We start from the raw sequence: 17,143 nt of genomic DNA on the forward strand, positions 1-17,143 counted from the left end.
TGCAGTACCTGACATGGTATCAAGAACATGGTTGGCCAAGACTCAGTAAGTATCAGAGAGTACAGAATTGACTCTAAAATACCGAAACTTTTTTTTTTTTTTTTAAGGAACAACAGTATAGTAGACATAAAAGTTGGACGCTATACATTTATTTTAATAATGATGTCATTTTATAAGACATTTTTGGGTTTTTCTTTTCTTTTTTTCTTCTTTTTTTAATGTTTATTTATTATTGAGAGACACAGAGAGACACAGCACGGGCATGGGAGGGGCAGAGAGAGGAGGAGACACAGAATCCGAAGCAGTCTCCAGGCTCCAGGCTCCGAGCTGTCAGCACAGAGCCCGACACGGGGCTCGAACTCACAAACCGCGAGATCATGACCTGAGCCAAAGTTGGACACTCACTGAACTGACTGAGCCACCCAGGCGCCCCTGAAATTTTTATTTTAAATGGCTCTTAAGTTGAACTCCTTATCACCAACTTCTTTTTTATGACTTGTATCATTATTTATTTACTATTATTTTTAAAAATTATATCCAAGTTAGTTAGTGTATAGTGCCATAATGTTTTCAGTAGATTCCGTTGATTCGTCCCTTATGTATAACACCCAGTGTCTATCCCAACAAGTGTCTTCCTTAATGCCCTTTACCCATTTAGCCCATCCTTCCACCCACAGCCCTTCCAGCAACCCTCAGTTTGTTCTCTGTGTTTAAGAGTCTCCTATGTTTTGTCCTCCTCCCTGTTGTTATATTATTTTTGCTTCCCTTCCCTTATGTTCACCTGTTTTGTATCTTTAATTCCTCATATGAGTGACATCATATGATTGTGTTTCTCTGACTTATTTCGCTTAGCATAGTACTCTCTCGTTCTATCCACGTTGTTGCAAATGATGAGATTTCATTCTTTTTGATTGCTGAGTAACACTCCATTGTATGTATATACCACATCTTGTTTATCCATTCATCAGTTAATGGACATTTGGGCTCTTTCCATGATTTGACTATTGTTGATAGCACTGCTATAACAGTGCCCCTTTGAAACAGCACACCTATATCCCTTGGATAAATACCTAGTAGTACAATTGCTGGGTTGTGGGGTAGTTCTGTTTTTATGACTTGTATCATTTTTAATTTGTTTTCTCAGAACAGTAGAATTGATCCACCGTAGACATGTAAATTCTTTTAACTACTAGATTTTTTTTTTCAGTATGTGGAATGTTTTTTTTTGTTCATGGGAGTTAAATGGTTGTCATAGCTAAGGAAGGCCAGTGGGTCAAGGGTAGCCAAGGCCCTCCTTAAGAAGTGGTACAAGGTGAGAAGGCGTCTTTAGCATCTATTAAGAATTATTATAAAGCTGTAATAAGTAAGACAGCAATGTGGTGTAGGGGTAGACGAACCAGTGGAACAGAACGTAGAAACCTGGAAATCAGGTTTATGACAAAGTTTGCATTGCACACCTTTAGTAAGGGGATGAACTTTCCATACATTGTACTGGGACAGTTGGTTATCCACATGGCAGAAAGTGACATTGAATCTCTACTTAAACCTGAAAGGTAAAACTTAAAAATTTTTAGACATTAGAACAGTATCTTTAATGATCTCTAGATAGAGAAGAATTTCTTAAGACATAGAAAATGTGAACCACAAAAGACACCTCTTATTAAGAAGATAAGGTATAAACTGGGAAAATATTCTTGCAGTGCATGTAATCGACACAAGATTAGAATCCAGACTGCAACAAACATCTTTACAGACTAACAGAAAAAAGAAAACAACCCAGGGGTGCCCAACTCTTCATCTCAGCTCAAGTCTTGATCTCCAGATTGTGAGTTCGAGCCCCATGTTGTGCTCTGTGCTGGGCATGGAGCCTACTTTAAAAAAAAAAAAAAAAAAAAAAAAAAAAAGACAAAACAACCCACTGAATGGAATAGTGGACTAGACTTCGTAGGCACATTAGAGAAGAGGAAATGGAATGACCAGTGGAAATGGAATGACCAGTAATGGCAGAGACTGTGGGGAGATGCAACTACATTAAGATACCAACTACACGCACCAGATTGTCAAAAAATAAGAAAGTCTGACATCAGTAAGTGTTGCCAGGGATATAACACATCCAGAGCTCTCATTTTGCTTACTATTGTGATTCAACCACCTGGGAAAACAAATTGGTCATATTTAGTCATATTGAAAATATGCGTACCCTATGACCTAATACCCTTATGTATGGACTCTAGATCAGGGGTTGGTGACAACTCATGAGTTAAAAATGGTTTTTAACATTTCTAAATGATGAAAAAAAAATTGTGTAATTTGTAATGTGAAGATAATATAAAATTCAAATTTCAGTCACCGTAAATAAAGTTCTGTTGGAATACTATCATGCTTACTTATTTATATATCATTATGGCTGCTTTTGTGGTGTGGCACCAGAGTTGAATGGTTACACCAGAGATCTTCTGTCTAGTAAAGCCTAAAATGCTTACCACCTTACTCTTTGCAGAAGTGGTTTAGGACCCCCTGCCCTAAATAAATACTCGTGTGTGTGTGTGTGTGTGTGTGTGTGTGTGTGTGTGTGCGCGCGCGCGCGCGCGCGCACGCCAGGAAACATGTTTAGGAATGTTCATAACAGTACTGTTTTTGATAATAGAAACCTAGAAAGAATCACATGTTCGTTAAATATCGAATGGATAAGCCGTGGTATGCTAAGCCAGTGGAGTACTGTTCAGTAGTGGAATGGACTGTAATCATATGCAACATATGGATGGGTCTCAGAACTCAGTATTAAAAAAAAAAACGCAAGTCTCAGATTTTTCCATGTATAAGTAGTTCAGAAACAGACAAATAAATGTAAAAAGGCATTGCTAAGGATACCTGCGAGGGAAAACTATCAGGAAAAGAGAGAATGGTAAGTTTGGAATAGAGGTTGCCTTGGAGGAGCTGGGGAATAGATAGTATTAGAGAGGGAACTTTAAAGATTATGCTCTTCTTCCTTTTTAAAGTCTCATTTTAAGTGTTTTTATTTTTGAGAGAGAGAGAGAGAGAGAGCACACACGAGCGGAGAAGGGGCAGAGAGAGAGGGAGACAGAATCCCAAGCAGGCTCTGAGCTGTTAGTGCAGAGTCCAGTGCGGGGCTCAAACTCACGAACCGTGAGATACAACTTGAGCTGAAATCGAGAATGACACTTAATTGACTGAGCCACCTAGGCTCCCCAGATTATGTTCTTATTCTTAAACTGGGTGGTGGGTATACATGTGTGTTGTATTGTGATACTTTATTTCAGTGCTGTGTTTTATACATACTTTTGATATTTGATAAGTTTTTGTGATTTGGAGCATTAAAAGGTATCTTTTCAAATAGTGTAATTTGCCTCATAATGTACAGTTATTTATAACTACCAGAAGGGAACCTCATCAGTGGGCCAGAACCTGCTTGATTTCACCTATAGGTCACTTCCTCTCGTCACACTGCCCGCCTGCGCCCCCTCCCCCCCCCCCCCCCCCCGCCAACATCCCAGGTGTTCTGGTTGTGTCAGGAACTGATTTCAAACTCTTAAGCAGAAAAGGTGATTAGTAGAAGGATTGCTGATGTTTCTAGAAGCCAAGGAAGAGTCAGGGACTTGGTCTCCATCAGGATCCTCTGCCTCTTGTTCTGTATGCCTCTGCTTGGGCTCATTCTCTTGGGCTACAGGTGGGCTTTCTCCATGTGTTGGGCATTGTGGTTGACTGCAGAACTACATGCATAGCCTCAAGCTCTGTGACTTAAGAAGCCAAGGGAAGAGATCTTGTGGTTGGCCTGGCCAGATCATTTGACTGTGGCCAAGGGGCTGGGTCTATTACCAGAAGAAACCTTTGGGAGAAGGCAAGGAGAGCAAGGGTCAGAATCATGAACCTGGAAGCCCTCTCAGTTTGCATTTATTTTATGTCTGTTCTTTAAGTGTAAATCAGTATGTGGCATTCAACATAGCTTGGTGAATATCAAGGCTATTTTGAAATGACAAGACATTTGTTATTGCCTAGGACTTGATATTCAGTGGTTGGGTGGGGAAGGGGGTTAGAAATGTCTGTTGCGCGTATTACTCAAAATCAAAATACAGCATTACCACAGAGATCTCTCTTGCTATCCCCTTTATAGTCATACCCATTTCTTTCTTTTCCCCCTAATAAGGACATTTAAAGATATTAAAATGTTTGAGTCAAAATAGACATTATGAACTTGCTTTAAGACATTTACTATATTCCAAATGACTTTAACTGGGATTAGTAGTGTTTAGGTGGTTTTGTATCTTTTACTTTTTTGTGTTTGCCAAATTCCTTGCATTGAGCATATATTACTTTATAATTAGGAAAAATATTAACTTTTAAAGGTATTGCTATAGGTTAGGTCAGTTTATTACCTTGGAAACTGAGATTCCATTCAGGATACTAGTAAATTTTATAGGAGTCTATACCGTGAGAACCCCAAATGATAAACTTGTTCCCCAACCTGTAAACTTGTTAACACCTGGGAAACAGAGAAAGAGAATATCCAAATTCGTATGGAATGTGGACATCATTTTATACAGAATTTTTAGACTGGTTCTTAACTAGTCTTTGTTCAATACTCAGAATGAGAGTATGCTAATACCTAAAAATTGGTTTGCGTTTTTGTCTGGTGAATGAGCCTTCTCAGTGCCAAATTTTAGTCAGTAATCACTTGACAACTCAAAGACAGTGGGAGAAATGTTGGTCTAAACACTGCTTCCCAGGAAGCAGAAACCATAAAATTAAAAACTAAAGAACCAGAGGCCATACTTACCTTAGGCAGTAGGTAATAGGCCAGAATAGCTGCTCTTTGTTTTGACAACTTTGGCTTCAGTTATTATCTATTCACAGATTTACTTTTGTTACTGGTATAAGGTAGGATCTAAATTTATTTTTTACCATATGGAAAGCCATTTGTCCCTGTACCAGTTTTCTACTCTGATTTGTAGTAGCACCTGTCCAGTTTTCCACACATGTACAGGTTTGTTTTGGAGAACCACATGGTTTTGGATTCTTTTGTTTTGTTATAAATCCAGTCTCCAACAGCTTACTTTGTGTTTGGATTAGAATTATATTAAATTTATACATTAATTTTGGGAAGAGACTGTTGTTTTTCTTTACTGAACATAGTATATCTATCCATTAGTCAGGTGTTCTCTTATATCTCTCAATAAAGCGCCACATTTTTTTTATGTCTTACACATATTTTTTTTAAGTTCATCCTCAAATACCTTAGGGTTTTTATAGCTATTTTGAATGTAATTTGTTTTCTCTTGCATATTTTAATTAGTTATTACTATACAGGAAGTTGATTGATGTTACATGTTCATCTTGTATTCAGCAACCTTGATGAAACCATGATTAGCTCTAATGGCTTATCTATTGATTTCTTTTAGAGTTTTGGTGTAGAAATCATGCTGTCTGCAGATAATTTTGTCTCCCCCCCCCCCCCCCCCCCCGCTCATCTTTTCCTTTTCTTGTCTTATTGCTTAGATTCTAGTATGGTGTCAAATTGAAGTAAAGATGCATGAAAAGTTCTGTCATTAAATATGTTTACTATGGGTTGAAGAATTTTCTTTCTAGGCCTATTTTGTTGTTGAAATCTTATAATTGATGAATAATGAATTATCTCCAAAGTTAATGACTCCAAACAACAGACATTAATCGTATTTGCTTTGGGTCAGGAATGCAGGAACAGCTTAGCAGGGTGGTGTTGACTCAGGATCTTTCTGGATATTGCAGTCAATGTCAGCAGGAGCTACAGCCATCTGAAGGGCTAATTGGGACTGCTTCCAAAGGGTTCACTTCCGTGCCTGGTGGTCTGTTGGTAGGAGGCTTCAGTTTCTTTCTATGTGACCCTCTTTATATGGATGCTTGAGTATCCTTCTGACATTAGTGCTGGCTTTTCCCAGAGTGTGATCTGAGAGAAAGCTAGGAGGAAATGTGTTTTATGACTAGCCTTGAAACCACACACCATTACTTCCACCATATTCTGTTGGTTAGAAGCAAGTCACTAAGTCCAGCCCCACTCTAGGAGGGAAATTACAGTCCACAGAAATTATTTTTCATCTTAATTTTTTAAAAGTCTGTCTGCCCTAACAAAGTTGCATAAGATCAAAGGCTTCTCTCTGTATATCTTTACCTTAGACACCTCCTTTGAGCCTACAAAGGATACACCTCCTTTGTATCCTAGCTGTGGTTAATATCTCTTCTTGAAGGTATCAGGGTTACCTCGTACTTAACATGTCCAAAGTCAAACTTAAATTTCTTCCCATCTTCTCCTTCTTTTCCTCTTTTGTTGGTCACTGTTTCTGTGACTGGCACCATTCTGCATCCAGTTGCATAAGCTAGTATTTCCTCCTGTCTAATTCATCCTTAAATCCCATTGAATTTGTTCCTGAATACCTCTTGAATCTGCCCACTTTTATCCAGCTTCCAGCTTTATCTTAATCACAGGTTTCCTCTTCTTTTGTCTTTGATCCTCTGACCTTTCAGTGTTGGGCTCCTTTCTGCTACAGACCCCTTGCTACTCACCGCCTCAAATTTTTCATCTCAAATCATGTCTTCCTCAGAGAAGCCTTTTTGACAGTCAGATCTTTGTTTATATTGCTGTGTACCTCCCCTCAAAAAGTTATCACCATTGAAACTTTATGTATATGTGACTGTTTGATTAATGCTTGCTTTCCTGGAGCCAACTCTAAATTTCATAAGGGTAGGGAGTGTGCATTTTGTCTATTTTTGTATTCCCTACATTTGACACATTCCCTATATTTACCGAATTTGTGTGCATTGAATGAATTAATAAGCGAATGAATATGTTTGATTATAGCTCTGAGAAAGAAATGGAATATATAACTAGTAAATAAAATAATTTAGCCTTCCCTTACTATGTTAGAGGATAACTATCATGTTTTTAAGTCTTTAGTGTTTCTGACAAGTTCCAGCTACAAATTAAGTGAATAGATCTGCCAAAAGGGCCCATCTCTCCTACCTCTGTTGGGTCAGTATGATGCCAAGCTAGTGATCCGAGGTGCCTGAGAATACTGTGTTCTTGTTAGAGGAGAGATATACACTCCGATGTACCCAGAAGTCAAAAGCTTTAGGTCTAAGAGAATGAAACTTCCATTTTTTCGTAAAGGTACTATTGAGCCGAGACTCTCTTCTTAGGCTTGAAACTTCTGGAGAGCCTTGATTAGAAGTATGGACTGTAGGAGAGAATAATTAGTTCTAGGGGCACCTGGGTGGCTCAGTCGGTTAAGTGTCTGACTCTTGGTTTCGGCTCAGGTCATGATCTCACAGTTTGTGGGTTCAAGCCTTGTGTCAGGCCCTGCACTAACAGTGCAGAGCTTGCTTGGGATTCTCTCTCTCTCTCCCTTTCTCTCTGCACTTCCTGTGCATGTGTGTGTGCACACTCTCTCTCTCTCTGTCTCTCTGTCTCTCTCTCTCAAAACATTATAAACTTTAAAAAGAATAATTATTTAGCCCTAGAAAATGCTGATGAATCTTTGGAGGAACTTGACAGTATGACATAGAGTAGGATCAGAAGTTTGCTGATACATGCTTTCAACAATAGCCAAATTATGGAAAGAGCTTAAATGTCCATCAGCTGATGAATGGATAAAGAAGATGTGGTTTGTATATACAATGGAATACTACTTGGCAATGAGAAAGAATGAAATCATGCCATTTTGCAGCAATGTGGATGGAACTGGAAGGTATTATGCTGAGTGAAATAAGTCAGAGAAGGACATACCATGTTTTCACTCATAGGTAGATCTTGAGAAACTTAACAGAAGACCATGGGGGAAGTGAAGGGGAAAAAAAATAGTTACAAACAGAGAGGAAGGGAGGCAATCCATAAGAGACTCAAATACAGAGAACAAACTGAGGGGGGATATGGGGGTGGGGGAGAGCGGAAAATGGGTGATGGGCATTGAGGAGGGCACTTGTTGGGATGAGCCCTGGGTGTTGTATGTCAGTGATGAAGCATGGGAATCTACCCCAAAAACCAAGAGCACACTTTACACACTGTATATTATCCAATTTGACAATAAATTATATTTAATATATATATATAAATAAATAAAAAGAACTCTGCTGATATAATTGATCACTGTACTTTGATATTAATTATGATTTTATAACTTAAAAAAATTAGGTAGTCAAATGCATTTCAAATGGAAAGTTTTAATTTATCATTGTTGGGACAAAAACTGTGAGCTTTAAGTGACTTCCAAGATAAATTCTGGTGTGTGTCATTTGAGGAAATGTACACCGTTTGTCTGCTTCTGAAATTGGCATTGTTTCTTTGAAGTATTCCCCCCATATTTATCTTTCTTTTTTTTTAAGGGAATTGAGGTTGAATTCAGCTTGCCTTTTTAGATGTAGTTTTATGAGTTTGGACAAATGGACAGAGTCCTCTGACCACCACCACAAGCAAGATCCTGGAATGTTTTCATTATCACAAGTTCCTTCATGCCCCTTTTGAGGCAGTTCTCTCCTTCCTCCACAGCCCCTGGCAACCGCTGATTGATTTCTGTGTCCATAGTTTTGCCTTTGCTGGATTGCCCTATAAATGGAATCATGCAGTATACAGTATGCAGCATTTTTGTGACTTCTTTCACTTAGCATAATGCTTTTGAGATTCACCCAAATGATTGCATATATATCAAGAGTTTGTTCTTTTTAGTTGCTAGGTTAGTATTTCACTGGTGTGGTACAGTTTGTTTATCCATTTACCAGGTGATGAGCATTCGGATTGTGTCCAGATTTTGATGATTACAATTAAGCTGCTGTAAAGATTTATGTACAGGTCTTTGTGTAGACATATGTTTTCCTTTCTCTTAAGTAAATAGCTAGGGATGGAATTGCCAGATTCTTGTAGGAAGAAACTGCCAGTTTTCCAGAGAGGCTGTACCCTTGTGCATTCCCCTGGCAGCATTATTACAGTTGCAGTTGCAGCAATTCCTAGCTAGCACTTGGTAGTTTTCTTCTTCCCTTGAGCCATATATATTGGCACATAGTGGTGTTTCATTGTGGTCTCAATTAGCAGTTCCCTAAAAGCTAATGATATTGAACATCTTTTCACATGCTCATTTACCATCTGTATTGCTTTTTTGGTGATAAAATTGATGAAACCTTTTGCCTATTTTACTGGATTGTTTTGTGTTTTTTTAAGTTTATTTATTTTGAGAGAGGGAGGGAAGGAGGGAGAGAGACAGCGAGCACGCAGAAGCAGGGGAGGAGCAGAGAGAGAGAGGAAGAGAGAATACCAAGCAGGCTCTGCACTGTCAGTGCGGAGCCCAGTGTGGGGCTTGAACTCATGAGCCACCAAATCATGACCTGAGCCTAAACCAAGAGTCAGATGCTTAACTGACTGAGCCACCCAGGTGTCCCTGGATTCGGTTTTCTTTTCTTTATCTTTTCTTTTCTTTTCTTTTCTTTTCTTTTCTTTTCTTTTCTTTTCTTTTCCTTTTCTTTCTTTCTTTTTTTTTTTTTTTTTTTTACTGTATTTTAAGAGTTCTTCTATTCTGGATATAAGTCATTTATCAGATATGTAATTTGTAAATGTCTTCTCCCAGTCTGTGACTTGTTTTTTTATTTTTTTAACTGTCTTTTGGAGAAGATTTTGATTGTGAAGTCCAAGTTACCATCTTATGATTTGTACTTTTTTTGTTCTGTTCTGAGGAAACTTTGCCTCACCCAGGGTCTCAAAGACTTTTTGTCTCTCCTTTATCCTCCTTTCTCCCTACACCTCCTGCTTCATCCATACCCCTCTTCTCCCAAACACATACATACCCACTTCATCTTCAATTTTCTAATCTAATTGTGCTGCCTTGGAAAAATTAAATAGGAATGGATACAAAGTAATAGAGATTTACACTGGAGTATTGTGGGCTATAAGCCTTTAAAAAAATAACAATCAGATTTTCGAGAATAGAAAGCTACATTTGAATCCCAGATACTGTACTAGCAGTCAGATTGTTTGCTTTGCCAGTTACCAAAAGAGACAGCTTTTCATGTAAAGTAGCTCAAAATAAAATTTGTATCTATCTAGCTTCTCTGGAGAAAACTATTGCTTTACGACGCTGTGCACTATAGTGCTTCTGGTCCCCCCCCCCCCCCCCCCGCCAACCCTAGTCACCCTAGTTATCAGTACTTGCCCACCGCATGGGACACAGTATCAGATATTAATTGAATAAGTACAATTTTGAGGCAAGCGTATGACAGTAACATACATCCCTGTTCACTGTGCAATCAGGGAATGTTGGTTTGATGAAGGAGGAATGTCAAGAAAACAAAGGTCTCAGAGCACAAATAATACTTTACATTTGTAAGTATCACTTAGTATTTTTTTGGGTGCTTTTCAGGTCGCTGTCTAGCAACCTTGTGAAGTAGGCAAGAACTATTATATATCTTTTTTATAGATAAACTCTCTGGCCTGTCCTGAATTGCTCAGGTAATAAGTACCACTGTTGCCCACCATGGCATGTAAAATTGCCCTTTAAGAAGCTGCTATGTTGCCCATCAGCCCAATCCTTCAGAACATCTGCTCATTTGGCTTTTTTCGTGAGGCACATGTGCAAAGTGTGTTTCTTCTATCCACTTCATCTGAATGCACTTGGCTTGTCTCCCTCCTGATCAGCAGTGACATAGGCCTTTGAGCTTCCATGTCAGCTGCTTATCAGAATGATTCCTGACCTCTCTGAGGTCCCTCACACTGCTCCAGAGCTCCCCAAGATGAGCTCCTTAGTAACAGAAATGTTACTAGTTAGACTATCCCAAATGACTTTCCAAATTGGGTGACAGTTCCTTCCGTCATTTTCTTTGGTGTTTTAACAGATTGGGTGGGTGGGGGGAATAGAGACTAAAGATCAGAGAAGTCTGTAAAATTACTGTCAAGAGCCAGGACTAGGTCTCGGATCTTAAACTCTTTTCTTCTCCATTATACTTGCTGTGAGTGTTTCTGAATGGCTGGTGACTGTAGTGTTTTAGAATGGGATTCAGTGGAACAGAGGGATAAGAATTAGCCCAATAAACTGCTATCGTACAATACTGGGAGACCTCCTATTAGTTCTTAGGACCTGGAAACCTGAATGGACTGAGAATCACTGGTTTCTTAAACTCCTGTGGCAGTTAATGGCTTAGCATTTAACATAGCAGTTGAATAGAAGGCAGTTCAGCCCTGTGTGTTTCATGGATATGAGATAGTGGCACACTATTGTTTTAATTTGCGTTTTCCTAATACTGAATTGAGCGCTTTTCCACATTTATAGGCTATTCAGGTTTCCTTTCTGCATAGTGCTTGTGTATATTCTTCACCCATTTTTCTTTTGGATTGTTATATATTGATTTGTAGGAGTTATTTGTACACTCTTGGCACTATTAATTTTTATGTATTTTACAAGTGTTTTTTAAGTCAAATTTTTAAACTTATTCTGAATAGTAAAATTTCATGTGCATGTTAAATTAATCTTATAGCTCATTTTTAAGGTTCTGATATTTTAAGTTATCTTTTTTCTTTTTGTCTCTATAGGTTATGAACGTGATTTCTGATGAAACTGGATTGGAATAGTTTTCATGATCTTTGCATATTTATATATATATATATATTTTAAATTTTTGCATTTGACTTAAAGTGCCATGAGAAAATTTGCATATTGCAAGGTGGTCCTAGCCACCTCCTTGATTTGGGTACTCTTGGATATGTTCCTGCTGCTTTACTTCAGTGAATGCAACAAATGTGATGAAAAAAAGGAGCGAGGACTTCCTGCTGGGGATGGTGAGTGACGTTTTACACTGATACATCTGTTTCAATAAGTATGTCACTAGTTTGTTCACTAATTTGGATACTATAAAATTTTCATTTTTTTAGATTAATAGTAATTCCTGACTTCCTAAATATGATGATCATGTTACCAACAGTTTTCCAGTGGGTTCCTCCAACAGTTAAAAACAAGATTCAAGTCTCAGTATAGAGTTGCTGAATTCAATATTTGTGTTCACTGTTACTTGTAGTTAATTTTCTGCAAACTGTATTACCAAGTAATGTGGAGAAACTAATATTAATGGTTTTGAAACTAGTAACTAATAGTTGGAACCAACAAAATGGTATGGCATTAGTGTAATGACATAAATGCTGAATAGAGTGTTAAAATTTCATTGTTGGGTATTAAAAGATGTTTTTTCCTGCCTTCCCATCTCATTGCTGAGGGAAATCATTCTAGATGGAGGTGGTCTGGAGAGTTCTTTTTGTTAATGCTGTAAATAGCTCCAGTTAGCACTTTTGAGAGGACTTTTGTAAAGATGAGGCTGTATAATAAAGACCACAGTGAGACTGCAGTATCTGGTATGGAAAAGAAAGGAAACACAAATATGAAGGACCTAGGTTTGAAGTCCTAACATTTTGGGCAGTGGACACCTGGAAAATTCAGTTTTGAATACCTGTGTTCAAACCAACAAACAAGTGCTGCTTTTTTTTTTTTTTAACATAATGAAAATGACTTTGCATTATGAGTCAATAATTCAGCTGTTCTGAGCTCTGAACTCTCTATGATTAGTTATAGAAAATCTGGCTATGCAGTAATTCTACTATTTTTAGGAATTCTGTGTGAATGATTACTGTTTTAACATCAGTTTTATTTGAATATGTAATCACAGTTAAATTTTTTGTATTTTTATAATGAGAGCACCTGGTCCCCTAAAATTTATAATCTAAAAATATTTGTTTGTATTGGTTAACTGTGCCTACTTACTGTAATTTTTATAGATGGGTTTGTATAACAAGTTCTGTTCATTTCTTCTTGGGAAATTTACCTAAAATTAGATTCAGTTGCTTGCACTGGCTCTAGTAATACCTAGGCTATAATCCCTCCCTGACTTTTTAATTTTCACTTTCCCCTTAAGTTTTTTTTTTTTTTTTTTTAATCTTTATTTTTGAGAGACCAAGTGTGAGCAGGGGAGAGGCAGAGAGAGAGACACACACACAGAATCTAAAGCAGGCTTCAGGCTCCAAGCTGTCAGCACAGAGCCTGATGTGGGCCTCTAACCCACGAACTGTGAGATCATAACCTGAGCTGAAGTTGGACACTTAACCGACCGAGTCACCCAGGCGCCCCTCCCCTTAAGTTTTAATAAAATATACTTTAATTCAAAGTCAGCTTATTAATTTGTTGACTTTCCTGGTTTACTCTGTGGCTCTGCTGTTTAGTACCTTTGTTGGTTGACTCCTTAACTGTTGTTAGAACTGTAACTCTGTCTAGATTTAACTCAGAGGGCAGGTATTACCATCTACCAGTAAGTTGGATATTCTTTTCCCAAATAGAACAGATTAACTTTCCCCTCACCCTGCTTTAATTTGTTGCCATTTATAGCGGAAGCTCATGGTGTTCTATTTTAAACACAGAGACGTAAAAGTTAGAAAGAATAAGACCTCTAGTGTGTGAAGATCCACTTGGTGAATATTTTTAAAACTCTGATACGTGCTGGGCAGTATATATATGCTACACAGTTCAATAACAAAAAATAAGGCAAAATTCCTCCCTTTGAGGAACTCACAGTTCAAGAGGAGAGAAAGAATAAGTAAAATACTGATAGAATAAATAGCATTCTAGAGATGTGCACAAGAGCAGAAAGTACTGGGAACATCTCGGGGTGTCTGACAAGGTTCAATAGGGAAATAATGCTCATGTTGAGAAGTGTCATGGTGAGCAGGTGTTTTTTACGTTTGATAAATAAGCAAAGGAAAGAAGCATGTGCAAGATATGCAAGTGAGAGAATACAGTTGATGGATAGAGAATGTGAGGAAGGAGCACAGATGAAGCTTGGGAGGTTAGCAGAAGCCACATTCCCAAAGGCCTTTTTATGGCATCCTAAGGATTTTGGATTTCTTCCTGTAGGCAGTGGCATGCCGTTGAAGGACTTTAAACAAGGGAGTATGTAACCTGATGGGATCCAGACTTTCAGAAGAAAGCCTCGGTGGGCATGTGGCTGACGTACTAGAAGAGAATAAGGCAGCAGCTAGTCGAAGCTGTCATGAAAGTTTAGAGAAGTTCTTAGAGCCTACACCAAAGTGATACTGAGGTAGAAAGGAAAAATATATATACATAAGAAATACATAAACAGTGGAATTTCCGTAACGTGAGCCACTGAATGTAGGTAGTAATGAAAGAAGAGTTTAAGATACTTCTCAGGTTTCCCTGTTCGATGAATTGATAGGAGGTGGGCCCCCAGAGGTGGAGCAGCTTTGATGGAAGGTGAAAGGATGAGCTGGGTTGGGAGTATTTAACTTGGAAAATTCTGGTAGAGACGTTCTGCAGGAGAGAGCAGTCGAGGCGCAGAATGTAGGTGGTAGCATAAGCCTGGTCTGTGCAGAGGACTGCATCAGGAGCATGTGTAGACTCAGAAGGGTCAGACCCAGTGTTGAAGAGCATCGTGGAGGTCGGTAAAGAGTCATCTCAGGAAGTTAGAGGTGGAAGGGGAAGCCAGAGGGAGAGTGCTCATGAAAACCCTGGAGTGTTGTTTGTCAAGAGATTTTATCTGCGATGAAGAGGAAGTGTTTCTATATGTTTCTATATGAGGTTTGTTTTGACCGTGGCAGGTGCCATCTGATTGCCAATAGGTTTGATGTACCCGTGAAGAGGAGAGATGTGTAGCTTATTCTTTAGGAAGCTTCAACACAGAAAAAGGGGTGGTGCATGGGGTGCCTGGCTGGCTCAGTTGATGGAGCATGTGACTTGATCTTGGGGTTGTGAGTTTGAACTCTACATTGGGTGTAGAGATTATTCAAAAATAAAATCTTAACGGAAAAGACAAAAAAGAGAAGGGTAGCGCAGTAGTTAAAGGAATGGAGGCAAAGTTTTATGTTTGTGTGTATTTTTTATGTACATTGAGGGGGAGGTTAAAATATAAGGGACAAAACTAACACCTGAAAAAGCAGGTTCTTAGCAGATGAAACTATGTGGTGTCAAAACCATAAGAAAAGGATTGTATTTGAAGAAATTGCCAAGGTTAATACAGTTTTGAAAACAACGGTGGCATGAGCATCAAAGATAAGAAGTAGCTTTTATACAAAGTACAAAGGTACTAGGTAAAGGAGAAATGGTCTGGGAGTAACGGTGTGGAGATGTGAGATCTCATCCGAACCTTGTGAGACACAGAGAATGACCAGTTCTCCCAGAAGAAGTTTGTGAGGGTGGTGGGCTCTGGGGGAGGGCAAATTTGAGTGAAATCTGGTAGAAGGGCCTATGTGTTGTGGAGAAAGAGAATGAAGAGGCTTTACATTGGTGGGGGGTAGAGGGGATCAGGCTGTTTCACACGACTGAGGAGGAGGGAAGCATGAGAGAATGGCTGAGCAGTAAGCCAGGAGGAAGGGAGATGGGGTGAGAGGCTGAGGGTTCCAGACGGGGCTTCAAAGCTAGCATACTTATTGGTTTATATACTGTAAGAAAGCAGAAACATTCCAGCTATCATTGTAAGCTACATCCCAATCAGAGTTGTTAAAATGTGGAAAAAATATTTTGGAATACATAAAAAAGATAATGCCTAAAAACAGTAGAGATGATAATTGTGTACGGGCGCCTGGGTGGCTCAGTTGGTTAAGTGTCCCACTCTTGATTTCGGCTCTGGTCATGATCTCACAGATAGTGGGATCAAGCTCCTCCTTGGACTTTGCGCTGACGCACAGATTCTCCCTCTCTCTCTGCCTCACCCCTGCCTGTGTGTGCTCTCTCTCTCTCTCTCCCTCTCAAAATAAATAAATAAACATTTTTTAAAAAGATGATAATTGTGTAATAAGAGAAAATCATTTAGGAGAAGTGGTTTTAGCCTTTTATTTGTATTTTTCCCCAAAAGGGTATCATAACTTTATACCTCTTTATTCTACTTATTTGAGAAAAATACAAGTTAAAATTTGTAAGATTTATTAAAATACATTCAAAGGTAGGTTGTGTGGCTTGTGTATATTAATCTGGTTTGGTGGCATTCAGAGTGAATCTGTAGTTTTCTTGGTAATTAAGTTTTTAAAACATGATACTTTTTGGTTGGCTCATAAGACCAAGAGTTGTGAGTTTGAGCCCCACATTGGGAGTAGAGATTATTTAAAATAAAACATGAGACTTTATTGTTTTATAAGTGAGGTTTACCTGAAATGTAAAATACATTTGTTCTCACATAATACTGTGGATTTAAAACACCTTAGTCTCTCCCTTGTCAGAGTTGATTTGATTTTTAGAAATGATCTGCATGTAAAATTTTATGCCAAGGAAGATTTTCTTTCAGTTCAGAAAATGATATCCAAATCCCATTTCAGTTGGTTTTAAACAAAAATTTCACTGAACTTAACTTTTAATTTACATAAAAAACTGGTAAGTAGAGTGCATGGAAAGTTAATGCTTATCATTTAATCTGCAAGTGCATTAGTAGGAAAAATATATTCATTATCCACATGCACTTTATCCTGAGCTCTTTGCCAAAGAAAACTAGTTTACTAGTCCATTTAATTATTTAGGATATTATAATCTCTAAATTAGAGTATTGTGGTGGATTCTGTAAGTCATATAATTTTTGGTAATTTCTATTATAGCTTGGAAATTTCATGTGTACCAGTAGGTTGAGTTACTTAATGTGGACACTGTACTAGATATACAGGTTATTAATAAGTACCAGGTGGTCAAATTAGTAACATGTCACAATAGCAGGATTGTGTATGTTGTAGAGTTTTGTCTGCTTCTTTAAGATCTTAAGGCCAGAGTTTTACTTCACAGTGATTGGGCAAGATTTTAACTTTCTGGTCATATAGTCTCTTAAGCTATAAGCAATCAAGCTTATACTTACTAGTCCTCACAGAAGTAATATCTAGAGTCCTCCTTCATGCTCCCACAACCCCCAGGGAAAATGTCAAATATAAACAAAAGTAGAGAAATAGAACTCCCATATACCTACCATCTGGCATCAGCAGTTTTCATTTCAGAGCTGGTCTGGTGGCATGGATGTGTGGATACCTTTTCTCTCTGTCCTCCCTTTCAATATTTTTGTTGTTGATGATGAAGAAAAAATTGGGTGTTCCCCCCCTCCCCCCAGTTTCCCACAGTTAGGATTTGCATCCCTTTAACACTTTTTGTCA

General features: G+C 38.3%; 1 protein-coding gene across 2 annotated transcripts in view; it reads left to right on the top strand.

Moving 5' to 3' along the window:
* GALNT1 (polypeptide N-acetylgalactosaminyltransferase 1) overlaps positions 1-17,143 on the top strand; it is a 128,769-nt gene that overhangs the window by 52,291 nt on the left and 59,335 nt on the right. For both annotated transcript variants that reach the window (XM_086682755.1, XM_086682756.1), the window contains one exon: positions 11,558-11,803. In XM_086682755.1, the coding sequence (XP_086538881.1) occupies positions 11,665-11,803 (139 nt within the window). In that variant the 5' untranslated portion in view covers positions 11,558-11,664. The remainder of the gene's footprint in view (positions 1-11,557; positions 11,804-17,143) is intronic.

The sequence above is a fragment of the Puma concolor genome, chromosome D3 (genome assembly GCF_028749965.1).
Source record: "Puma concolor isolate L17-30 chromosome D3, mPumCon1.1.hap2, whole genome shotgun sequence".
Taxonomy (NCBI): domain Eukaryota; kingdom Metazoa; phylum Chordata; class Mammalia; order Carnivora; family Felidae; genus Puma; species Puma concolor.